This window comes from Anarrhichthys ocellatus, unplaced genomic scaffold (assembly GCF_004355925.1).
Source record: "Anarrhichthys ocellatus isolate YVR2014 unplaced genomic scaffold, GSC_Weel_1.0 scaffold1, whole genome shotgun sequence".
NCBI lineage: Eukaryota > Metazoa > Chordata > Actinopteri > Perciformes > Anarhichadidae > Anarrhichthys > Anarrhichthys ocellatus.
Genome location: NW_022280031.1, coordinates 12,028,449 through 12,055,030, shown reverse-complemented (window position 1 = coordinate 12,055,030; position 26,582 = coordinate 12,028,449). Strand labels below are relative to the sequence as shown.

At 40.1% G+C, this 26,582-nt stretch overlaps 1 protein-coding gene across 6 annotated transcripts in view; it reads right to left on the bottom strand.

Annotated features, from left to right (window-relative positions):
- slc2a9l2 (solute carrier family 2 member 9, like 2) overlaps positions 1–26,582 on the bottom strand; it is a 74,451-nt gene that overhangs the window by 980 nt on the left and 46,889 nt on the right. For all 6 annotated transcript variants that reach the window (XM_031873959.1, XM_031876474.1, XM_031873110.1 and 3 more), the window contains one exon: positions 15,040–15,167. In XM_031873959.1, the coding sequence (XP_031729819.1) occupies positions 15,040–15,167 (128 nt within the window). The remainder of the gene's footprint in view (positions 1–15,039; positions 15,168–26,582) is intronic.

The following is a 26,582-nucleotide window of genomic DNA, read 5'->3' as shown; positions in this document are numbered from 1 at the left end:
GAGAGAGAGAGAGAGAGAGAGAGAGAGAGAGAGAGAGAGATTTTGCATGAGCGGACATGACTGACCCCCACCAGTGTGTCTCTGAGCTATAATACCTTGCTCATGAGAGGACAGAACTCAAATGCGGCGCTATGTAACTGGTATTAGAAATGCAGTGTCCAAACAACCATGACCTCAATGAAGAACTACTTACTGCTTTGATTTCAACTGTTACATCATCACTGCTGTTAGTCTCTGACACCGTTTCCTCTGTTGAGTGTATTTTATAACAGCACAACAAAAAAACAGAGCATCGTGAAAAGCCCTGACCCAGTTTCCATGTCGCCTCTGTGACGTAACGCTCGTCTGCAAAGTTAGCAAATTCCTCAGAAAACACTGCCTTCCTCTCTCAGTTGTCATATTAGATGAGTTATGCTACAAACAGGACATTTATGTGTCCGCTCCATCTTTCATTAATCAAATTTTATCAAGCCCCGTGGATTGAGGAGAATGAGACAGCCCCATCTTTGATGCAGGGATAAGCCTTTGATCTGCTGTGGTGGCTCAGCTGGGTTCAGCTTGGTTCACACAAACAATTAGTCATGCACATAAGGACTCATGAAGACTGAGTGGCTGCAGTCAAACACAAACGTGAATTATATTTTCATGTGTCATGTTCAAACACATGTTGCACCCAGAGTGACATAAAGAATAGAGGTGGCACTTGCAGTTGTGGGGAACCCTGTGGGGAGGGGATAAGACAGAACAGTGCAAAACTGGGTGAAATAGAACAGTACCAGACAGGACCGGACAAACTAGGACAGGCCATTGCAGGATTGGACGGGATTGGATGGGATAGAACAGAACGCAAGTCAGGTTGGGATAGGCCAGGCCACTACAGAGTGGGACAAGACAGGACAGAACAGTGCAGGACAGGATGGGGCACGTGATGGAAAAGAACAGCACAGAATGGTACAATCTAAGACAGAGCAAGGCAAGACAAGATGGGATAGGCCAGTACTGTACCAGATGGGACAAGACAGGACAGGACTAAACAGAAAAAAGGGCTGTGTATGATAGGACAGGACTGGACAAAACACGATGGAACAGGTTAAGAAAGAACAGAGTTGAATGGGACAATAGAATAGAACAAGACAAGACTGGATAGGACAAATTGGTACAGGATGGGACAGAAGAACAGGAAAGGACAGTCTTGGACAGGGCGGAACGGGATAATACAGAACAGAGCAGGCTAGTACAGGAAAGGAAGGGATATGATAGGACAGAATAGTGTGAGACAGGACAGTGCAAGACAGGAAAATCTAGGACAAGACAGGATGGGATAGGACAGAACAGCACACAGTGGTCTAGGACAGAACAAAGCAAGACAGAACGGGATAGGCCATGGCGGTGGAGGATGGCAGAGAACAGGACAGGACTAGACAGCTAAGGAAAGAACGTGACAGTCTATTATAGAACAAAGCAAGACAGAACGGGATAGGACAGGACATAGAGAGGATTGGATGGGACGAGACAGAAAAGTGCAGAATGGTACTCTGACAGAAAAGAGTAGTTTAGGAAAGCAGAGGAAAGGACATAACGGGCCAGGGCAGGGCAGGACAACAGTTTAGGGTGGGACAGCCTACGATGGAACAGTGTAAGGTAGGAAAAGGACAGGCCAGAGCAGGACAATCCACAACGGAAAGGGATAGAAAAGAATAGTGCAAGACAGGGCAGGAAGGGACACTCTCGGAGAAAATAGACAAGCAGGATAGGAAGGGCTACAGCAGGACACTAAAAGATGGGACTGGACAGGACGAGATGACGCAGGGTAAGATAGAACAGTGTAGGACAGGACAGCCTAAGATAGAACAGTACAAGACTGAAAATAACAGAACAGGACTAGACGGAGTATGACAAAAAAATGCAAAAAAGGACAGAATGGGATAGGGCAGGACAGGACAGGGTTACAGGAGAAGAGAATGTTCACACCCACTGTAGGTATAAATCTGATGAAGACACTGTACAAGTGTCAATGTCCCAGAAACTGTCCATTGCTGGAAGATATACTGTCACGGTCACTGGTTTCTGGGGCAATAGTGAGTCATGATTGGTGGTAGAGGTGTAAACTGTGTGCTGTGGTGGTGGGTTATTAGCATTTGTGTGAGCTTTTATTGATTGTGTTGAATCTTCCCAGTGGGAGGCACACTCAAAGTCAGTGTCTGCGGTGCTTAAGAGACTAAGCTGTACATAAGATCACACTGCAAATGTCCACCAAGGGCTGTTTGACATTTTATAGATTACCATATGTCAATGCTGTCAAATGGGAACACTCCAATGGAACGACATACAATCATTTCAGTTATGGATCATATGTAGCTACGATAATCTTAGCTCATTAGCAACGCATTCAAATAGCATACAAACTCAGTATACTAATGAATGTGATTGGGTTGATGGCTCATTTGTCTTTATAGATGTCATCAAGAAACACCTGTTGTTATTGCTCCATTTTATAATTCATAGTTTCAATAAATCACCTGTATGCCAACTGCATTTAGTCCAATGTTTGAAAGTAACTGGAGAAAGTAATTAAATGCAAACAAGTGACTAAATCACTGACAATGACCCTCCACACTGATCAATACATTACAACGAATAATTCCAAAAATATTTATTATATAGCATTGATGTTCTGTAAAAAAACATGCGTCTCTTAAACATCAACTATTTTCATGAATTGTGAAAAGTTCAAATCCTCATTTGAAATAAAACATATAATCAGAGATTCTTTACTTCACAGGACTTCACGCTATGCTCTAAAATGTTGGTTTGTGATTTCACAGCTTTAAATGATTGAAAAACATCGAGACAAGCTCATTCTCATTCATACTGTTTTGAGAACAGTAGTTAACAATCTCACCACAGGATCCATTTCGAATCTGTTCTGGAGATTGTTTCGTCAATCAACGTAATTTCCATTAAGGGACGACCCCTTGACGGGTTACAGTTTATGGATTCAGGGAAGGTTGTCTTTGTCATGGAAATAATTAAAGCTAAACCAATCCCACATGCATATCCCAGTGATGTGGGTTTTAGCAGTCCTACGTGATAGTAATTTAGATGCCTGATGGATGATTCTGTAATGCATCAATTTTCATGATCGACCGCTGCCTGGATTATAAAATGGAGTGAAGGCTAATGGCCCTTGCACTTGATAGTCACAGTTCCCATCTTTCTTTTTATTAATCTGTTAATTGACAATAATTTGTGTGTGAAAGGTGCCATCAGTCCTGTTTAAAGTTTGATCGACTGGGCACAACAGTCCTCTGTTTCTATTATTTCCAGTCTATTTCTTCCTAATGTAGATTTGTGCTCCTAGAATGAAACACAGATCCAGGAAACCAAGTAAAGGACAGTCGAAGAGATCTACGTATGTGGAAATATTAAGCTACCAGTGTGGCAAACTGCAATGGGCAGCAGACAATGTGTCAACTGTAAACCAATTGATGGTGCTTGGTATTCACCAGAGTGCATGAATTATCATGATTTCCTCATGGGTAAAATGCAAGAGATTACTGTTCAAAGAAGCTATATTATATTATAGATATGACTATTGCTACAATGCTCCACTTTGACTAAAAAAAGAAAAATGCATTCATGGATTTGAACTGAGTTTAAATTCCCCTTAATATGGGGAATGTTGTTTTTTTTGCCTTCACCTTAGATTTCCTTAAATGGATCAATAGTCCTTTCCAAACTGTGTCCGACACTACGCAGAGCAAACTGCTGCGCATTTAAATTGAGACAATAAACAACAATGCTTAACATTGTGTGGTTAGAATTCAAAGATGAAAAAATAATTAAAAACTCTGAACTGGGAGGCAATAAATCACTTAATGAGCTTTAGTTCAACCTAAATAATTGATGCCAGAAGCCCAAAGGCGGGGTCAGGGGTGTGTCCCTCTACTAGAGACAATGAAGTTCTGAATGAAGTGACTATTAATCTTATTGGGAAGGCAATCAAAGAAAGTGACAAAACGACTACTAAGACACACAAAACAGCTGCAAACAAAGCCTTTACCAGTATATGTCTGTGTCCAGGGGCCCGTTGTCTCATAATCTTTCAATGTCTGTGGGCTAGCAGCTATTCATGATTTGACTAATTAAAGTTGATTGTTTGGATATTTTTACTTGCCACAACGAATAAGTAATTTAAAAGTTTCTAAACCAAACTCTGCAGAACCCAGAGTTACACTTCAGTGGTGGCGAGAGTGATGTGACAATGCAGCGGTGAAATGTCTGAACTGGGGTCAGAGTTGGTTTCAGGTGCCAGTCAGTAACCAGTGAGTGGCCCCGGCAAAACCCCAATCAACAAAGACAACTGCAATATTTGTGGCATTGGATGGCCCTCTGTCTCTTTCTCTGTTTTACACTTGTCTGCTCCTTCCTCGTCTTGGTCAGCCTTATCTCCCACACTCTTTTTGTTGCCTCTCCAAAGCTATTTATATATATATATATATATATATATATATACACTGTATATGTACCTTCCTGATAACACAGCAAACACCATCTGATCATTAAAACCAATAAACATTTCTTAGAGATTGGGTCGCTGAAACATTGAAGCCTGTTGAGTTGTCATTGTCATTGTTTCAAAATGACATCCATAAAATCATGTTTCTACTCGTAGCAGATATCTCCTTCCTGGTTTTAGTGTTATAGTAACTATGAGAAACTTTTAACTGATTATAAAACAGTCTCAATTTAATAATGATGCCTCTTTATGACCTACATAAGTAAACGAGACCATTAGCGAGGAGATTAGCCATTTCTACATAGTTATTCTTAATGCTTGTCATCGGTGTCAAAGGGTCGGATTTTGCGTGAAATCTGGTAAAATCATGCAGGTAATGCAGGCAACCAGCCCGCCGCAGACACACACAGATCCAGCTTTGCTGCCACCTTCCACCAGCAGTCTGAAGCTCCGACGGGACGTCAAGAGCTCCGCGTCTGGCAGAGCCTCCTCCTCCGGCCAGGAGCCGAGCTTCACTTAGCTGCTTTCCCGGTCCCCGCTGGGAGCCAACCCCGACAACATGCGACCGGAGACCAGGCCATATTGCTGGGCCCGCAGGAAGGAAGGGAAGCATGCAAGAACCAGAACCAACTGTCAAACCCCTGCTGCAGTAAAATGAGAGTTTTTTTAAAAGGGAATCTGGTGCTCAGAAACACACCACAGGACCGCAAAAATTAACACAAAATGAAAGTTCCACTACTTTAGTTTATGACCAAATACCTGCAAAACTAATGACACTCCTGTCAGCCTCAGCTGTACTTTGGGTTTACTGCAGATTAACATATTAGCATCCTAACAGGCTAAAGTAAGGTGGTTAACATAACATTACACCTGCCAAACATTAGCATGTTAAGCTCTGTTACCTTGACTTTCTCTCCGTGTAAATGTGAGAAAGCATGATGTAGTAAATGTTTGCCACATTTCTTATCTTACTAAAATGTAATGTTATTATACTTAAATTATAAAGCTTTTCCCCCCCGTCAGTTAAACGCTGTGTTGTTAACATTGGCTTGTGATCTTTGTCCCCTACTTAATTAGTACATGTTATATCCCAGTCGGGAGAAATATGTAACACGTGCTTGTGTCAAAAAAACATCCACAGGGATCTTGTATCTTGACACCTCAACTTTAGGGATAACACACACACATCTGTTCCTCCTGTAATTATTGTGGAGCTATAAGCCATCACATACAGAATACTGGTGAGAGTACCGGTATTTATTGCACTTGGTAATTGGATCTGTTTTCTAGTTATATTTTTGTGCCCTGTTTTCGTTTCACCTCAGACAATTGACTGATCCTGTTAGAATAACAACCTCTGAGAAACCACGCTCTGCGTGTTTGATAAGCCCTTTATCTTAGGTCTCTCTTTTTCTCCCATACATGACACTCTGGTGCAGTTGGCTGAAAGGACAAAATTAGGTTTGTCTGCAGGGGCCGTAGAGAAAACATTCAACGGAAGGTCAACCCAACATCAGTACAATGTCCAGCATGCCGCAAGCAAAGATTCACTTTAATCCCAAACGTCTGTGCTGACTTTTGTCTAACTTTTTCTGTTTCTCCCGATTGTCCTTCAAGTTACAGTAAGAGTAACATTGCCTATGTGTGCGTGCAGGTGTGTGTGTTTGGCTGGCAAAATGCATTTTAATAGTTTTTTAAAAGAGAAAAGGTTGCAGCATCAGCAGTGGGCAGAACATAGAGTGGTGCAGGAATGAGTACTAAAACCTGGGAATGAGTTGGCATTTTTGTAAGTAAATTAGTTTTTGGTTAGATGCCTGAAATAAGGTATTTAGTTAACACAAGTTTAAGAGATTTTAAGGCTTTGTTGTACGATATCAAATACTTCAGTAGATACCCCTCTGGTGAATTTTGAAGCTTTTAAGTATCTTTAAAAAGGCAGTTGCCAACAAGTAGCTAAATGAGACTAAAATCGTCATCATGATGACAAGCCCTTGTTTTGTAAACTCGCGCTCATTTTTCTTGTGCCGAATGAATTCACGTTTCAAAAAAATCATAAAGGTGTTCATTTGTTCAGCATCTTGCTGAACAAAACGTGTGAGTTTCATGAACATTTGATTGCCAGAGATTTTTTTCATCAATAATCCAACATCCAATGGAATAGTCCCATTGGCTTTTTGTCGAGGGAACCAGTGCGATGCTAACTTCCGAGTTTGGCCTTCAAAAATGCTTCATCCCTGCAGCACTCTATCGATTATACAGCAAGAGGTAAAAAAAATGTAGCCAGTAGAGTACAAGATTGAACTTGTAATTGTGGTCCTGCTACCCAACTTCCCTCAACCTTGTGGAAGCCCTTCCCTCAACTCAATGGCACCTTTTAATGATTTGTTCACCGTGACCACGTCGTAATCTTCATCTGTATCTGTAGTTCGAGAAGGTGCAAAAAACATAATTCATGGTGGTTTAGCATCTCTATATATGACATACAGTAGCTGCAGCAGTAAAAGTAGGCCATCAAATAACATGAGCTAAAATATAAAGTCAGCTGTAACGGAGACAGGTGTACAGTAATACAATGTAATTATAATTGCCTGTAAAGTTCCCTCACATTAGCTTTATTGTTGGATACTGCATAGTGATTTGTTAATGAATTTCAGAGTCCCTGCTCCTGTTTTCAGAACTTAACAAGGATACGTCCTGTGCTAATGTTGTTTGCGCTTATCCTCAGCGGAGTGGGACCGAAACTGAATCCTGCTTGCAAAAGTCCTGATAAATGCCTGGGGCTAAATGCCTGCACCCAGCTGCATTGACTGGCGGTCAGATTCATTCCTGACTTACACAGCCATACATGCACACTATCTTTAGGCAAAGAGGAGTGTTAAAAATTCAATACGAGATCGAGGATGCAGATAAGGGAGACAAAACAACAATAGCCGCTGGGTTAAACAAATTCCCCAGCAGTAAGAACGGTTTAAGAGAAGACACAGGCACAGGCACACAAATTGAAATATATTAGGCTTAATATAACACCACAGTCTATCTATAATCCTGTGTGATTAACATAAGCAGGTGAGTGCACCAACGCACCCACGAGTATCTGAAAATATTCATGTGTTATAGATTCTATAATGTCTGGTGCCTCAGTACTAAATATGTTGCAAATCACATACTCAAAGGGTACTACTAAGCAGAGACATATGCATGTATAGATTCGCCAGTATTAACTGTCCTTCCTCTCAGCGCTTTGAAGCATGAATGTTTTCCTGCATTCAGTTGAAGACAGCCAATGTTTTGAGAGGTATATTCAAGGAGAAGTTGCTTTTCAAAAAAGCCATCTACTGTTTCCAAGGTTGGACTTATAATCAGGTATTTGGGTACCTTATTCATTCAATCATGAATTGAATTGAAATTAAACAAACAAGCCTCAGGCTCTTTCTGAGAAGGCCAGAATGAAAAAGTGAAGAAGTGCTTGTATGAGTTGAGAAAACTGTAGGTTTAAGAGGGCATGGATTTCAGCATACATATCTATATGTTTTCAGCTCACGAAGATTGAAATGTCAAATGCCATTAGAGTCTAATGAGGGACAAGTGGGACATTATGACCAAGGGCAACGTTCAGCTGAGCTGAACAATGTTCTTGGCATAGAGGGCAATTATAAGGCAGACAATATGACTTCTCTTTTAATATGAAATATCAAATTTATTACATTATTATAAAGACTTATAATCTGCCGTGTTTAATAATGTTTCTCTCAGACTTTTTTTTGATGGTTTCTAGATAATAGCACATTGTATTTAGTTCAGGATCTTTTTTTAAATTAATGGATTGTGTGTTAACTGTTGGATGCACCTATAACTTAACTATTTGGATATGAAATTGGTCGTTCATAATAATGAACCCACCCTGAATTCCCCTGAGCTCTATAAAGCGTTTAAGCATTATTCAGGTCAATGGTTTGGTTTTGCAGCTTTACTGTTGCGATTCACTCTCATCAGTGTCCTCTTTGGTAGTGGCAGGAAGCTCTTACCAGCCACCTGCCCAGACCAAAACTCAGACAGACAAAGTAAGCAACTAACTGGTGAACATAGTGGAGCATTTAGAAACTAAATAGTCAGATATTTCCCTCAGGAGTTGGTAGCGAGCAAAAACAGAGCTAAAAGAAGAGCTACGCTTTAACTTGAAGTCATCCAAACGTAAATAAATGCTAATGTTCGCTAAAAAATCTGTTAGCCTATATCGACTTAAGAGGTGATATTAGATCAGTTTTCACAGCTTATTTCCTCCGAGTGGCCAATAAAATCTGTTAATGCAGGTTGCACCCTGAGAACAGAAACTATAGCAACAACCTAAGCCAGAGGTTCTCAATTATTTACAGCCAATGACCCCATAGAAGATAGAGATTGTATACCTAGTGCACTTGAAAACATACACACACAGGCACAAACAAGAACATCTTTCACTCTTAGTGCATACAGTACACATGTACATATATCATTCATCATTCAAATTTAAATGAATGAGTCTTCTCATGGACCCCTGGCAGACCTCTGGGTCCCCAGACCACACATTGCGCATCACTGACCTAAACAACTGCTTACATAGATATAAAACCAATACATGTGCAAGTTCTATGGTAGCACACAGTGCAATTCATAACCAGACAGCTCAAACACCAAACTATTTATACTACTATGTTAGAGAGAGAGACTGACAAAGTCAAAGAGACATGTAGAAACATTTAAAAGAGGTCAAACTCCTCCAAAGTCCACTCCGTGAATCACTTAGCTAAAGACCTTGGGGAAAAGACACAAGTGTACTGCAGAGAAACAGAAAGGAGAAGGATGCATCACTCAGAGGAAAGGAGCACAGGGCAGTAAGATAAAGAAACAGACTTTTTTAGATGTGACCGTTTCCAACTAGAATCTCATTGATTTTTCCTCCCTGCAATTCAAACAACCTCTATACTTGTCTATCTATGGTATACTCTAAAAACAGTAAGAGCTGATGTTTACTATAATGTATCAATACAAATATAGTGTATAGAAGCGATGATTCATCGGATTGTTTTTACAGGAATGTGACCCGTATTCATCACCTATTGGTCGAGATGAATGTAAAGATTTGACAAGCAGAGATGATACAGATCTGTAACATATAATCAAGGAAGCATCAAAGTACATCGCAGCCAGTTGAATCCAACCAGTTAGGATAGAACGTGGACTAATTTAGGGCAGCTGAGGAAACATTAAATACTGCTACAAATCTGAATCCTCACACTCACAGACTTTAGGGCGTGTTCCCGCTTAGTGCGTGAGGGTTTAGGGCTGTTCCAATGTCAAATTGTTGAGTGCTTGAGGGCTCTCTTGCAGACATTCCGTTTCAAGTTTCAATTAGCTTTAATTACCTACAATTCATAGTGTTGTGACACCCGCAGGCTCAGTCCGGCATAATTAATTTACAAAGAATCATTAATATTAAGGATTTAAGATAAAAACACAAAAAAAAATGAAATCAGAGGATATTGAGTCTGTTTTGACCATAACGAGTAAACAGATTATTTGACAATTACCTCTTGTCCCGTAAGACAAGAGCCTGCAATTCGTTCAAATCAGGCAGTAAAACAACGCAAAATAAAAACCCACAATTGTAAATAACATGATTTGGTGTTATCAAACATGATATTTAGTACCATTTCAAACCCTTGCAACTCTCTCCTCTTTTTCTTCTTCTCCAACCCAATAATAATCCTCAGAAACGAGTGCACATAATCAGGCTCATTATCTTGTCTACAGATTCTCACTGCATAATACCTTCACTTCCAAAAAGTCCCTTCTTCGTCTATAATTTTCCAGAGCTTGTCTAATTAATTTACGGTTGCTCACATAAAAGAGCGATTGTTTTTGTTTCTCCCATGACGCAGCACTTTAACAAGTCTTGGGAATAATGGGAGTATCAACAGAGTAAATCTGCCGATTTTGATTTTCATCAATGAAAACACGGTGCATTAACCGTAAGCAAGGTCCTCTTGTGACAAGCACAGCTCGGAACATGCTTGTTATAATAGAAAATGAAGAGACAAATAAGGATAAAACACAAATAAGCGGCCGATTTTGCTGTAATGCTGTCATTTGCATTCGTGTAATGGAGTTTCAATCTGACCGTCACAGATTTTGATCCAATAATCATACATATACATTCCCAGAGGGAAATATAAACTCCAAAAATAATGATTCCCAACAACAGATAACCTTACCCTGGTAGCTTGAGTCACCCACTCTGTGGAGCAGGCAAAGGGTTTAGAGTGTGGAGCACACGGGAACACAGGGGCAGAACCTCTGATCAGAGTGGATCCTTTGAACCCAGATTGTCACCCAGGTTCGGCACAGATACTGTGTGTGCAGGCCACTGTGGATAGCTTTTCCTCAAACACTCAATGCTCCTCTATCTGGCAGGAAAATGATTCCACCAGCAGACACAACGCTGTATGACTCCCCTCTTAGTCTGATGCCCCCAGCACAGCCAGAGTGACAGAGTTTTATTCAGCAGAGAGATGAATATAACATTCTCACTGTGTGGTTAGACCTCTGGCTAAATCAACTGCCCACCGACATGATGGGACCATTCAAAAAATTCACACTTGCTGCACAAAGTGGCACACATTTATAATTGTCTTAACAGCATGCAAATGACTAATCTCATGTGTTGTTCTTCCTATGGGATATGACAAATGTGCTGCTCCATATAGGTGTATATGACAGAATCATATCCTCTAACCCCCTGGTACCAATCTGTGATCCGACCTTGGTGTTGCTGGACACCCTCAATCCATTTGAGAAAGTGCAAAAAAAAAGTGTTGTTGCTGAAGACAGCCTTGCCTTTGGCCTTGGCCGGCAAACTGCAGATCGTTCTGGTCCACAAGTTTGTTCCAGAGCTGCAAGCTAAGTCTGCTTTAGTGCCCACTGTGATGAGTTCCTCCCATCTCTGCATGTCAATGGAGCTGGTGGTGCACCACTAAGTCATATTCTTAAGAAGAATGTAAATCAGCTTCTGTCTGTCCAGTGTGTTTGCATTGCTCTCACTGATCACTGATTGTGGTCTGGCCCTAGAAAGGCTAAGCTCCGTGCCTCTCCCACTGGTTTGTGGAGGGTTTGTTGGCTTATTGCTGTAAAAGGGTGAATGTCCTCTGTGGCCACAGATTATATTCTACTCAGGGCAAATCACAGGCCTTGTTGAAGGAGGTATCAATTCAGGACGTTTGACACCTCAGACTCAGAGCAGATTACCTGGGGTACTTAACCCCTTTGGGGTTGTCTGTTGGGACAGTCAGGTTGGCTTGTGAGGGCAGCTGTCCCTATCGCCTGAAGACACTAAAGTAAATTCAACAAGGCAGAAGTTTCCTGTCTTTTTTAGTGCATTTCTTTTTTTCTTTTACAATATTTTAACTCTACTAACTGATGCGACTACAAGGAGGTAATGAATAAATTAAAACACACTTTGGATTCAGTAGTCAGCTACGTCTTTTTGTCAGAATGTTATCTTATGTTTTGTCACATCAGTCATTTGCAAAAAGGCAGGAGAGGCCTGGGGAGCATTAACAGGATAAGAAGACAGCACCAAGAGCCCAGGACGTTTACCTTGAGGCGGGTTTAAGTCCTGTAGACCAAGTGGAAAAAATGCACATTACATCAGACACGTCTTACTATCAGCTACAGAAGCATCTTACATCATACTTACATCACAGAGCAGTTTGTGAGCTCTTTAGTTAATGTAGTCAGTGATAATTACACTGACACTGAATAAATCATTTTATCAACTAAATGTGTATTTGTATTTAGACATCAGTTTATAGGACTTACATACAAAATTACAAGTTATCATATTAGAGAATGTGGTAACAAAGTGAAATGCTAATTTACTTTAAGAGATTTTATACCAATATTGAGTGCTCGTCATCTGCAAGATTAAGATCCAAAAGGGCCAACATGGTAAGAAATGATAATCAAATATATGTTATGGAAATTGTTTCACGAAAAGGTACAGGCCAGCTCACTGTAAGCCAACTTTGTATTGACACAAAAATGGCCCGCAAAAACTAATTGACTCATATATTACTCATATATAGGCCGATAAACAAATGATTAAATAAATAGACTGAAGCTTATGCCAACATATAAAATAAAAGACATGGCTTTTTGACCGTCTGCCTATCAATATCCTCTCGTGCATTTCAGCACCCGGGACAGCGCCAAATTGTTTTGTTAATATATAAAACATATGTAAAACCCAAAAAAACAATGCATTCGAATACCACAGGCACTACTTTGCTTCAGGATTTTTTGAGCGCACTATATGGAGAATAAATCCCACACAGATTTCGAACACCAACATAAAATAGCAGACAGTAACTATATTGCACGATGAAGTAAACTGGTAGTGATTTCAGACACAGCCTATGAGTGAACAGTCTGAATGAAAAATGAAAACCTCGACACCCAGAAGACCAGGAAGAAGGCAAATAAGATCATCAAATATCCAAATCACCCCAGCCACAACCGGTTCTGCCTGCTGTCGTTTGGCAGACGCTAACGCAGCATTCCAGTCACGGACCAACAGGCTCAGGGATAACTTCATCCCACAGTCCATATGACTGCTGAGCTCGTGAGCTCTTGAACTCATCACACAACACTTTATTCACACCGCACTAGTGCATATTACCTTTATACTTTTACTAGCTATTTATACCTATAGGGCCAATATCCTCTAACACCAACAAACCCAATTCTAAATTGTACAAACACTATGTTTCCTTAGGATGGTGCTTCAGTAAAGAGATTGTAACGGGAAAAACACTTAAGTTAAAGGTATGAAAATGAAAATGTGAAAGAGAGAGTCTGAGAGTACTCTGAGGCAAAAGAAAGGAAGAGGGAGAGGCAGGGGAGAGACAGAGGAGGTAAAATGAGAGGAGGCAGTGATGTGGAGCCGCCGGGAGCAACAGTCAGGTTTTAGAGGTTGAAAGAGGACCCTGCAGTTTCCAGGAAAAACATTCCAGTGTCAGACACTAATACACTCTTCCGTCTGAAACTGTTGTAGGTGCTTATAATACTCTAAAAACACATTTGCCCTCCTTACAAAGGAGTTCTATCCCGGGTCCCATATGAAGCACTTCAAAGATGCCCATTTTGGCAATTTAATAATAGAAAGGGAGCATTCCACAATAGAGGGCCAAAAATCAAACCCACTTCAGTTTTGACAACCAACAACTACAGTTTCTCCAAGGCTTTGAAAGTGCTTCTGTGTCTAATATTTTATATTCAGCTTTCCTGTCACATCTCAAGTTTCACCAGTAACACCTTGCTTACAAGGCTGAGCAGCAAAAGCAGCATGTCAGCAGCCAGTCAGTGTCCACACTGGATCTTTTCAGTACTGCTGGGCACTCTGACAGAGCTCACAACCCAATACCAAGGTCAATACTGAAATCAGTACTGAAATCAATCTGCATAAGAGGTAAAAAAAAAAAAGAAAAAACCTGACTAAACATGATGTAGTTACATGTTTGATACTGCATCAAAATAGAAGTTGAAGAGGCCAAGACATCCTGAGTTTAATTCCCTAATATGGGCCAAGCTCTAAAGAGACTTTAGTGCCCCTTTACAGTATGTTGTACCGTCAATATCTTGCAGTTATGTGGTAAAAATCTCACAAATTGCCACACTTACAAGGGCAATAAAAACTGTGCCTTGTAATCACAGTTGAGTAATAAACGCAAATGCCCAACGGAACACACTGCTGTTTCTCTCACTGCTCTGCAGATCTGTGATCTGATCACACTGGCTCTAATGGAAGCAGTATCTCCATAGCTTGTATTGTTGGGTCAGGTCGGAATTTAAAAGCACTCTTCACCAAAGCTAAGAGGACCAAAGCGCAATTCCATTACATTTAGGTTAACAAGTATGAATCGGTGAACATCAGTGAACATCTGTAACGGCTTGTTTGTATAATCCAGTATTTGGTATTCAATTTACTAAAAAGGAACAAAAAGTACTGCACATGTTCCGTCAGAAACACTCTGATCATTAAGATAATAGCATTAGTGAAAAACCTGAACTAAATGTCACTGACATTTTCAAAGACAACCATTAGAGCTCAACAGTTTCATATTTTTAGGATATAAAATACATAATGGTATGTGATAGGACTACAGAAACATCAGATAGCAAGTGTGTTGACTAATAAAAGTCCAGCAAGGAGATTGAGATGCTGGTGGAGAGCAGGCAGAACAAACAATCAACAACATGGTGTGACAGGCCGCCACTGCAGGGATTAATAAGGGACTGACAACTTTAAATGTTTGCCAAAGGCTAAAGTGACAAACATAGTTGGTGTTAGTTTGGTTGAACTGTGTGGACAATGCTTTATTTTTGAAAAGTGTCACTCATCTCTATTGACATTGGGCTCCAAAACCTGACCCCAACCCCAAAACTAATATGTGTACAAGTGCACACAATTAGATGAGGTAACTCACTTGAATGAATGGGAACAGGAGGCCGACAGCAAAGTTGGACAGCCAGTTTACTATGCCAGCGATCATGAAGGCGGCAGGTCGGTAGGACTGTTCAAACAGTTCTCCGGTCAAGACAAATGGGATGCCACCTGAGAGAGAAGGGAGAAGACCATTAGTTATAACGAACAGAAGCAAACAGCTCTGCTCTGGGCGTTAAGTATTCTGTGCTTATGAACCATAAGAAGTGGAAAAGGAGTGCTTATTGTTTGCTCCTACGTCAGAGTGAACATTTATTGGTAACACTTTTTATCAACACTTATTATTATTATTTATAATAATACGTTTTTATTACTTTAAGTGGTCATTGTTTCCTCTAAGTGAAGATAAAATGTATCATTAAATATATTCAAGAACACACAAAATGTAAAACAAATTTTGACTTTACTTAAAGAAAACAATGAGCACTTCAGCAATTTAAGATTAAAATATATTATAACGATGACAATTATAGTTTATACTCATAAAATGCACAATGATTGCAAAAAAGTTAAAGAGTTAGGAGGTGGTGTTTAATCCATGCGATATTAACAGAAACAGAAACCCTTTTTATTGTCATATACATATACACATACACGAAATTTGACCTCTGCATTTGACCCATCCCTGTATATAGGGAGCAGTGGACTGCCAATGAGGGACAGGGACACTTCGACACATGGCACGTCCCAGTCGAGGATCGAACCGTTGACCCTGTGGTTGACCTCTTAAACCAGTGAGCCACGGTCGCTCCAAGTGTAATCAATAGTAGTGCATGTCTGACCCTATAATCCATATACCATAGTCCTATTCAATTCCCACAACACATAATCCGGTTTATCAGAAACAACTCAGATAAAGCTCATATTACCGTTTCAGGCCACGAAGATACAATAAACAATTTATTTGACTGAATTGAAATCTTGGGTATATTTGAGTTGGACTCGTAAAATGAAACTTTCTTTGACTGTTAGAATACAACTCTTGATTTATTTTACTGTGTTTTAAAGAGAGACACTACAGGTGAATAGCATAACATTTTAAATAACAGATATCACCATAAAATGTGTTTGAATATGAAAATGAGGCATAATCTGATTCTAACTGTTGGTGAATTTAGGAAGAAAACTGCGACTCAACTTGACAGAGTGTAGTAAAATAAACACCTAAATGTGTATTTCTTTCCAATATTCTAAAAGAAAACATTATGGTAGCAAAATAGCCCAAAAGTTTTTGCCGGTAATATCTTGACATAGTACAATCACAGTTTAAATATTGTAATATGGTGGCCCCTTTGTTGAAAGTCCTCTGGCCTCTCCCCGAGTACAATGTGCAACCAACATTTCCAAACCTCCGAGAGCAGATGTTGACATTTGGATGTTTTGGTGGGCCATGACATCAAACTAGGAGGCTTAAATTGACAAACATGGCCCACTGAGTTCAAATGTAAGAGGTAGTAATCCATCCTGACAGATTATTGCAAACTCAGTGAAGAGGACTGGGGAGCAATTTAAAACACATTTCTCAAGTTAGGAGTAAAGTTAAAGGAAAAATGCTGCTGCTGCAGAGTTAAAATAGTCTCATTAAGCGATCTAATTTCAAAGAAAACAGTGGTTTATTTCCCATTTCCCATGGCACGATTTAGACTGTTATTATCATGTGATCTGTATCTGGACACACTCTGGATTATGACATCAGATCCACTGGGCTATACATTTACACCTGGTATTAATAAACTCATTCTCAATATCTCAATTTCGCAGAATTGTGAAAAAATATAAGACAATTTTAGCTGGCTTAGTGTAAAAAAATACTGTAGCCTAAGATTCAAGAATCAACCAAAAAAGACAGCAGCAGCCGATATTAAAAATACTGAACTGAAGATAAGAGCTTCTGATATTAGCCCAAGGCATTTAAAAAATCCCCTGCAAGGATTTTCCTTTTTGTTTCCCTGTAATTAACATAAAATCCTTCACAATGTTTACACATATTGCAATGTGCAAAAGTTTTGAACAGCCGATGTATTCCTCTAACTTTGTCAACAAAATAAAAGTTGAAATGCCAGCTGCAGTTGTTATTAACATAGTAATGCTCTAATTGTATTTTTTTACATTGTGAGCACCAAATATAATACATACACTACTGACTACAAAACTGCAAGTCAAGTGGGTTCACAAAGTGATGATGTTCATATTTTGTCCTGCTTCTCTCGACTGTTAGGAGTCCCTCTAAAAAAGGAAATCCAACTTTAATCAATATACGGAGCAGGACAAACAGAAAACAGAAAACATAACATCAAAGGAAGATGTGTGCAGCCACAACAACACTGATCTCAGTTCTGCCAGGAGAGGACAAATCTGCTTCGCACATGATGCGGGGACGGTGGGGCGGCTAGCCAACGTGGGCATTTTGTACATATGTGTGTGTGTTGGTTTGTGAGTGCTCGGTTTAGATCAGTTCCGAGATAATCCGCTCAGTACCAAATAGTGTTTTCCAGGGACTTGTGCACCTAATAATGTGTGAAGCCTGTGTGTGCAAGCAGGAGAATACAATTACTAAAATGATGTTGTTGTTTTTTTACAAACACTGATAAATCAGGCCTCTGCTAGCAACACCATTATATGACAGCTGCATCCTGTAATCGTCATATTTACACACTTCTGATCCATAATTGATCCATAAGTGCATCCATAAAAAAATGAGTGCATTTGTTGCCACAGCATGTTTGTTCCATGTCAAGCCAAATGTATCTTGGGTGAGCCCAGGGACTGTACACTAATTAGACCATGTATGTTGTTTGGTCAGCGTATGCTGGTGGAGGGCCTCAGAGGAAACAGCATGTGTTGAATCATATGAGATGAAAGTATGCAGGTTTTTGCCTTACAGCCAAACACAACAGCAGCACACTGATGAACATTCAAGCAGAGAGTAAGCAACAAAATAAATGAAAAGCCTGCTTTGTTGCAAAACTCCCTAACCAATAATCCATCACTAATTTGTAGGAATTACAAAGGCCTACTGTAGAATGCCTATATACTGCATGTGACCACTTGTTCTACAAACGATTCATCTTAAAGTATTACAGCTGCTGTTGTGTTTCTACTCTCTGACCTATTTGTAGATTAATTTCCACCAAAGCCACATGCATAAAAGCTTACACTGAGAAATGTATGTACTATATATTTTTTCCTGGTGGAGGGATTCAAATCAAAGTCAAAGTAGCTAATGTGTCATCCATTAAACAGCTGGAGATTTTCAGATTAGAATCTGTTCGTGCTGCATGTGCAACACAGAGCAGGTGGGCAATGCATGCGTCCATTCACACAATACAAAACAACACATGCAAGTTTAAGATGACTCACGCATACAAATGGTGCTTTGCTGGTGCAAAGTTCTGACATCAATATGACAGAAACAGTTTAAAACAAGGATCAGAACTGGTTTTAAAGGACATAATTTACATTGATTGATTAGGGAACAGATAATTATTGGTGGTGACAGATTTCAAAGCCCAAAATTAGAGAAGATCTAAATCAAAATGCCCCAAATGACATAATAACACAAAGTTGATCAGACAGAAATTATTCTTTTTGGGTTGGATTTGTGACAAGAGCTTGTGCGCTGCCTTCTGTTTCAGCTTGACCTCTTGAGACATCACAATTCCACAGGGGTCATCCAAACACGACCAGTGTCAGAGCGTTGATCTGTTGTGCCTCAGGCAGAGAGCCACAGATGACAGCACAGCGGTTAGACAGCAGCAACGGAGGCCACTGCTTTTTTCACTCGCAATTGATTCTGACAGGGGTTTTAATAGCTCATATGTATCATTTATCAGTGTACTAGCAATCCTTTTTTCATAGCTGATAGAAGGTTAAGAATGGAGTATAATATATTCTAATACCCTAAATTATAAATACAGAAATACCAACAGTTAGATTTTTATTTTCTGATACTTTTTTTGATATTTGTTTGCCTCAATCTAAAAGGATTTCTACCAGCACCACCTTTGCCCTTGTAGTGACTGATGGTGTTTGCTCCACAGCTCACGTGTACGCTTGTGATATTATCCAACAACAGCACACACACGCTATAAATAGAGACGAATTATATAATAGGATAATAATGTCACACAAGCAGAATACTGCCCTCCCACATGAGCACGTGAAATATACATGTCACACATACAATGGCATGAGCAGGGTGACAAATACTTGTACAAATACTACAAAACATGTGTACGCAGTGTGTGTATGCGTGCAAACATAAGCATGTAAGATTTGGCATACAGTAGATCTTTTAAGCATTTAAATTAAAAGCTTCAAATACACTGACAGGTTAACTAAAAAATGAATCGAATATTTATGTCACAGGATGCTATTTAAATGCACCGACCACCTGCAGCTTTCAAAATAGAACCAGAGAGAATAGCGACTTTTTAAATTTTGATGTGACACATGGTCTGAACTGTTAGAAATGAACAATGATGTGAGTGGGGCACATACCATTTGAGAAACTGTGTTGACAGGCCAGGTTTAATAGCAAAATATCAGGGTGTTGCTGCTCTCACTGCACTTCATTTCAGCAGATAAATAGTGTCATTACTGCAGATCAACTTCTATTGAACCAGCACTCTGTGTAAAAAGAGTAATAAATCATCCTCAAACAGAGCTGCAAAAAACAAGACTGGACAACTGTGTTAACATGCTTGTTCAAGATGAGGTTATGATCAAATTCAATTTTGTTTTCAACTCTGCCATATGTACAGATAGAAGATCAAAATACAGTTATTCTCAGACCATGGTGTTGGTATGTACAAGTATTAAAAACAAAAGCACAAGGGTTGGCTCTTGCTGAGTGTGGCATGTGTGCGAATATGCTTGTACAAGGAAAGTTCTTGGGCTGGTGCTGTGTGGGTAAGTTACAGTCCGTCTTTTTGGAGGCAGAGGGGAGAGAGTTCAGCATCCTGACAGCCTGATGTATAAAGCTGTGACCAAGTCTGGTGATATAAGCCGGTAGGCTATGGTATCTTCTCCCAGATAGCAGGAGACTGAAGAGGCTGTGTGAGGGATGGGTGGGGTCACTCGCAATGCAGGTGGCTTTGTAGGCTAGGCAGATGTTGTAAATGTCCAGGAGGGAGGGGAGTGAGGCAACAGTGACCTTCCTAGTCGCATTCACTATGTGCTGCAGGGATTAGCAGTTGGGAGTAAAGCATCTCCCAAACCACACAGTGATGCAGCTGGTCAGAATGCTCTCCACAATGCCTCGGTAGAAGGAGCACATGATGGGTGCCAGGGCTAAAGATGCTGCTGGGCTTTCTTGGCCAGTGATGCACTGTTATTTGTCCAGGAGAGGTCCTCAGTGATGTACACACCCGGAAATGTCAGCAGTACCGTGTTGGTCAGCCGCATATGTGTTGGGTGTGGGCTCTCCTGAAATCAATCACAATCTCCTTTGTGTTTACTAGGACAAATTGCTTATCTTTACATAACATGGCCAGTTGGTTCATCGTTGTTTCTCCCGTCATTGCTGATGTGACCCACATGCCCATAAGCATGGTGGGGGGGGGGGGTAGTTCATTAGCACGGGTATGATGGTGGTGGCCTTAAAGCAGGGACAGCAGCCGGACTCAACAAGCTTTTGAAGATGTCCGTGAGGACATCCTTGAGCTCTTCTGCACAATCTTTAAACACACAATCGGGTATGTTGTCTGGACCGGCAGCTTTGCAGGCATTAATTATTAAGTGTTTTACATGCTGGCTGGGGAAGAGTCGTTGAGAGGAGGTGGTGACCTCTGTGCAAGTGTGTTGTTTAGTGCTTCAAAATGTACACAGAAGTTGTTGAGTTGGTTCCACAGAGAGACATTGCTGTAAAAGGCCTGTGAAGCACGGTCTGAATCATCTGCCACATAGGCTGAAATGATGAGTTGTCTTTTTGGCAAACAGAAGTTTGGTGTTTCTGATGCCACGAAACAGGTTGGCTCAGTTCAGCTGTGTCACCACCTGATTTAAGACGGGGTCTGTGATTTAAGACGAGGTCGGTCAAATATTTGACTTTAAAAAGAAAAACAAAGTGAAGACACAACAAACAGCTTCATGACAGCAGTAAATAAGTTTTATCAAACATCTCGGATGTTTATTCGGTTTTATCTTTAATCTTCAGTCCAGTGGACCCGATGTGTAGGGGGGGTGTACAGTGTGTGGTCATTGAAAATGTGTTCTGATATATGTTCTTCACCGAAAATGGGCCAAGGCCAATGAGTCTGAGTTTGAAAAAATAATTAATCGTATCCTTTTTCTTTTGATAAAAAATGAAAACGGGTCCCACAGACCTGAACACCATATAATTGTTGAATAAGCAGGAAAGCAACCAGTCCATAGTGACATGTTAATTATGGAGAGAATATAGGAACTGACCGATCTGTTTACTCCCTTTAGAAATCTCTAAAGCAGGATGTCGAGAGCACACAAAGAGGGCTTCATTGTATTAATCGCCTCAGCGAGAGTGTCAATAGATATTGTGTCAAAGGACTCAAAGAAGGCAGTGGGTTTAAAATAAATCTTTGTGTCATGTGCAAGAGGGGAAATGTGCATTGTTATGCTAGAGACTTTGTTGACAATTTCTAAGGAAAAGAAGTCCATACTGACACTTGGTGGAGTGATGTGGTAAACAAAGCCCCTGTTGTGTTGGGTCTTTTCAATAAGGTCTGAAAGATACTGAGCTCTGGCATTTTTAACTTCTGTAATAAGATTTATTTTAGAATCTCTTAAAAAACCAAGTGCATTTTTTACATGCTTTCTACTTCAGCTCTGCTTTCCGACAGTTCCTCTTTAAGGCATTTATGCTATTGTACATGGCATGAAAACATTAGAGGGTTTTTTTCTGCTTAAATGGTGCAAATTGGTCCAGGATCTGGGCATACAGTCAGGACCATAAGTATTTGGTCTGTGACACAATTTATTCTTACTTTGCCGCTTTACACAGCTCCAATGGATTTGAAATGAAAGCTTGTGAATGAAGCTTTAATTCAGTTGATATAACACAAGTATCACATCAACCGTTTAGGAATTACAGCCATTTTTAAACAAGTCCCCCATATTTTCAGAAGCTCAAAACTAATTGGACAACTGTTTCATTTAAAACGTCTGGAGTTGATTCAAAATGTTGAATTTGCATTTGGTAGCTGTTTCAATGAACTCTCAGCATGCAGACCATAAGAGGTGTCAGTGCAAGTGAATGAGGCCATTTTTATGCTGAAAAAACTAAACATACATATCAGGCAGATAGAAACATTAGGATTGACCAAATCAACAGTATGGTACATTCCTAAAAAGAAGGAATGCACTGGCAAGCTAACCAACACCTAAAGGCCTGGAAGACCACGGAAGACATCTAAAGTGGCTGATCGCAGAATTCTTTCTTTGGTGAAGAAAAATCTACAATTGAGACGCCTTGATGAATATAAATACAGAGGGTTTACGACAAGGTGCAGACCACTGGTACAGTGACAGGATGGAAAAAGTCCCACAGACAAGCTGCAACTGAAGGAGGCTGCAGTGAAAGGCCTGGCAAAGCATCTCATAGGGAGGAACTCAGCATTTGGTGATGTCTATGAGTACAAGACTTAACACCATATGAAAGGTCAAGATCAAGAGCATGGTCCTTATTAACATGATGTACCTGCCTTTTTTTCCAAAAACTGGAAGTGCCGTCGCTGAGGATGAATAGCAGCACTTCAACTTCTTAGCTGGCGGATCACCCAGTCCACCCTATTTTCTCTGAGGTCTGTGACAAAAAACTGCAAGGAGTCAAGCTCACATTCTGCCCACAACAAAAAAGCAATAGCTGAACTGAAACAGAATTAGACAGATTAGAAACAATACCACATGGCAGTCCATGGAGACAGAAAACACAATGATTAATCACACTGTGGGTGTTTAACTTGCTGACGGTTATTTGGGCTGTTGGATAAAATAAGCAGCATTCAAGATCCTGACAGCAACAATGAGGATAGTGGAATTAACTGTGGAGGTAGGAAGGAATGCCAGGATTGAAATCCAGTAACGATAAGAGCAAGGTTGCCTGGGTTGGGCACAGAAAAGTCAGAAGGACACTGTTCGGAGGACTTTAATTGAGCACATGTGGAGCTTGCAGTCACAAAGGAATAAACGTTCCGCCTCAGAAGCGTACTCCACTATAAATGAGTGTATAGGGTCAGGGATAGTCAGTAGCAACTGTGGGAATGATGATGCTGCACTTTAACGCTTCAAATTGCCTGTTAAGCCTTTGAACTCTGTGTGAAAATAGCATTCCTATTGCTAGTGAGAGCATTGGTGCTGTAGATGTTTTCAAAGCTCAAATAGTTAAAGTAAAGACTTTTTGAGCAATTACCGCACGTGCTGAGTATGTTGCTGATTTTGTCATTTGAATTGACAAAATCAAATATTTAAAGAATCACTTGAAGGGAATTATTCATCAAAGCTTAAAAGGCAACAAGGGTGTGGGCAGGCCAACTGGCATCACCACAAACACATTTTTTTCATGGGCACAGTTTTGCCGCTCAAATCGCATCAAGCCGTGAACACATACTGCAGACTCCCAACAGGAGATCATCATGGAAACCCATACCCATTCAACTCTCAGTACCTTTAACACTTGTAACTGAATTTCTGTGTTTTGGAGTTCAGTTGCACTCCCGCTTTCAGATATCAGCCTTGGAAATTTCCAGCAGTAGGATTTTATTGACAAGCAGTTATAGAAATGCAATGTGTTAAAGGACTACTTCACCCACAAAATGGCCATTTGTATATAAATGACTCACTCGGTGTTACCTTGAACACCTGAAGAAAACTTAGAAATGTCTTAATGAAGTGAAGTAAATGGGGGCCGCGTTTGAAAACAGCAAAACTTTATCAAAACGTCCGTTTACAAACTCTGACAACTCCTGCAGTATAATCCAAGTCTTATTTATCCAGTCGTATAGTCAGCACTTCCCAAACAGGAGTAGCGCGCCTGTGCAAGCCTGAGACTCTTTATGCAAAAGTGTTTTAAATAGTACGGTTTTAGCTAAGCGATATAGCGATATACAAATGTATTCTTTTAAGATGTTTACGGTTGAGCATGGTAAGGGAATCACAGTTCTTTACTGTGATGTTGTGTAAAACTGATACAATATAAGAGCAGAACCCGAAGTTATTCCTTCCAACAAAAGAAAAACTTCCCGGCTGGTTAAGGAGAGTAGGAACGAATTCAAAACGCCTCAAGTGTACTCTTCCATTGCAAATGTTTCAGGACACAAAGGAGAATAAATCTTTCCCTTCAGAGGACATACTCCTGCCAGAAGATCATCGTCACGGTAATAAAAAGCGGGTGAGGAAAACATTGTTTCGTGCTTTTTAGTAAACACATCTCAGGGGGTCTGAGTACACAAGGGAAATATTACATCAGTCAGTCTCAAAGGAGACATTGGATCTGGTAATCACGGCAATATGTGGGATAAACTAGGCAAGGAATAACAATCAGGGCTCTGATCCTCAGGAGGCTTCAGTTATGTGGGATACAATCAAACAGGGACAACTGAGAATTACAGGCAATTACATGAGGATTTATGATAAGAATTCATGTTTTTACGGTAAATGTCTATGTGACAAAGTGTAAAATAGGGGCTTGATGTTTTCACTCATAAATCTAAATGACAGATTATTCAAATTGCATACAGTACGGCAAGACAGGAATATTAAATAGTAAGGAGATGATTAAAAAAACAAGACACTAACCAAATGAGGTGATATACACTAAAGATGATTGGAGCCACCCAACACCAGAATACACACCCCCACATATAAATGCAGGTGTTCAGAGACCATTTATCTCTCACAAAGTCTGTACATCAGCCTTTACTTTTTGCTTCATTTCTTTTTCTCTTCCAATTTAATCGTAATCTAATACTGGCTGCCTGCCACACATCATTACATTTCCCCTTGGCTTGAGTTCAGTCACCTCTCATCACTTCTGTCCCTGTGTACTTTGCTCGTGGCTCCTAAAAAGCAACAGATGCCGCTCTTGTCAGGACGGGTTCGTTCATTTCACCTCTGGTATCTCTCGTTACCTGCTAACTCTCACAACAGCAAGTCCGGCTGCCCAACAATGTTGTTTCCACAATCCCACACGAAAGGTGATTCATCTTGTTCAATGGACTTCTGTCTTCTCCTATAGGGCCTGTCTGTCAGCACTTTATAACCCCCTCTCTATCTTCTTTCCACCTATAAGGTATTTTCTCTTCCCAGGAGAATTGAGTGAATACACCATCCAACTATATGACGAGAGCATAGTGTCTGCTCCACCATGCTGTGACTGCAATGACTGCAAAAAACAGCGGTGTCACTCACTCTGAAAAGAGGACAGCTACTGTACTACTAGCTGAGGGAGATTGTAGGAAGCCCACGCATAACTGTTAAGTTCTCTTCTGAAAACGTAGTATTCTTAGTAGAGTTCTGCAAACAGAACTTTTTTTTGCGGAAAGCTTTGTGCTTGAGTCGAAGTCAGGTTAATTTTGGACTGTAATGGTATAATAGATGAAATAGTAATTTAATTGGTAATGAAAGCTGTCAAATAAATGTAATGAAAAAGTACAATATTTCCATCTGAAATGGAGTTGAGTAGAAGTATAAAGCAGTAGAAAATTGAAACGTAGAAATCACATGCCATCACTTGTACACAGTACTGTAAGAGTACTGTACAGAGATATGTGTATGTGAGATCTACATATTTATAGTAATCAGAATTATATTATTTTTACAGCTACCTGTAATGTGCAAGAGATGCTAAAATACTGCAGATCCCAGACTAACTGCTGTTTAAAGCAGATTTAAGAGCTCAATGAAAATGCTCACCATGGCACATCCTCACCTCTTTGGTGAGTGAAAGGCAGCAGTGAATAATCTGCTTGAATAGCTAAACTGCTTCTTCAAACATCAGTTGACTGTCGGAAGCAATTAAGTGATTTAAATCATGGGTCAAACATTTTGATTGAAACATTTATTCAAGAAGGAAAGGAAAAAGAAAACCAGTCCACCATTAGTGTCTTGTGATCTGCCTGTTAACAGCGAGGACCAAGCTATTATTTTACAAAAGGACTGGGAAGGGTTCAGTGTCATTTGAGTCTCACCAGAGTGCACAAAATAATATCATTTGCATTTTGTCTCATATATAAAATTCATAAACACCAGGTGGGCTTATTTGTTTGCTACTGAAGTGAGCAAATGTTTTTGTTAAATTCCTGAGCAAAATTGTTTTTTAAGATATTGAAGTGTTTTTCAGTCACCATCTGCTTAGGAAGCAGAACGATGTGCACGTTGTTGAGCCTCACCTCTCAGCAGAGGGCAAGGCAAAGTCATTTTTTCAACAGTTACAATACAGTATGGTGCCTGTTTCGTTGTTTCCTCTTTTGTCCTGACTTTTCCAGACTAAACAAAAGTGTCCAAAGATTTTAATAATTAATGCACGTATCAACTGTGTGTGCTGTGAGTACA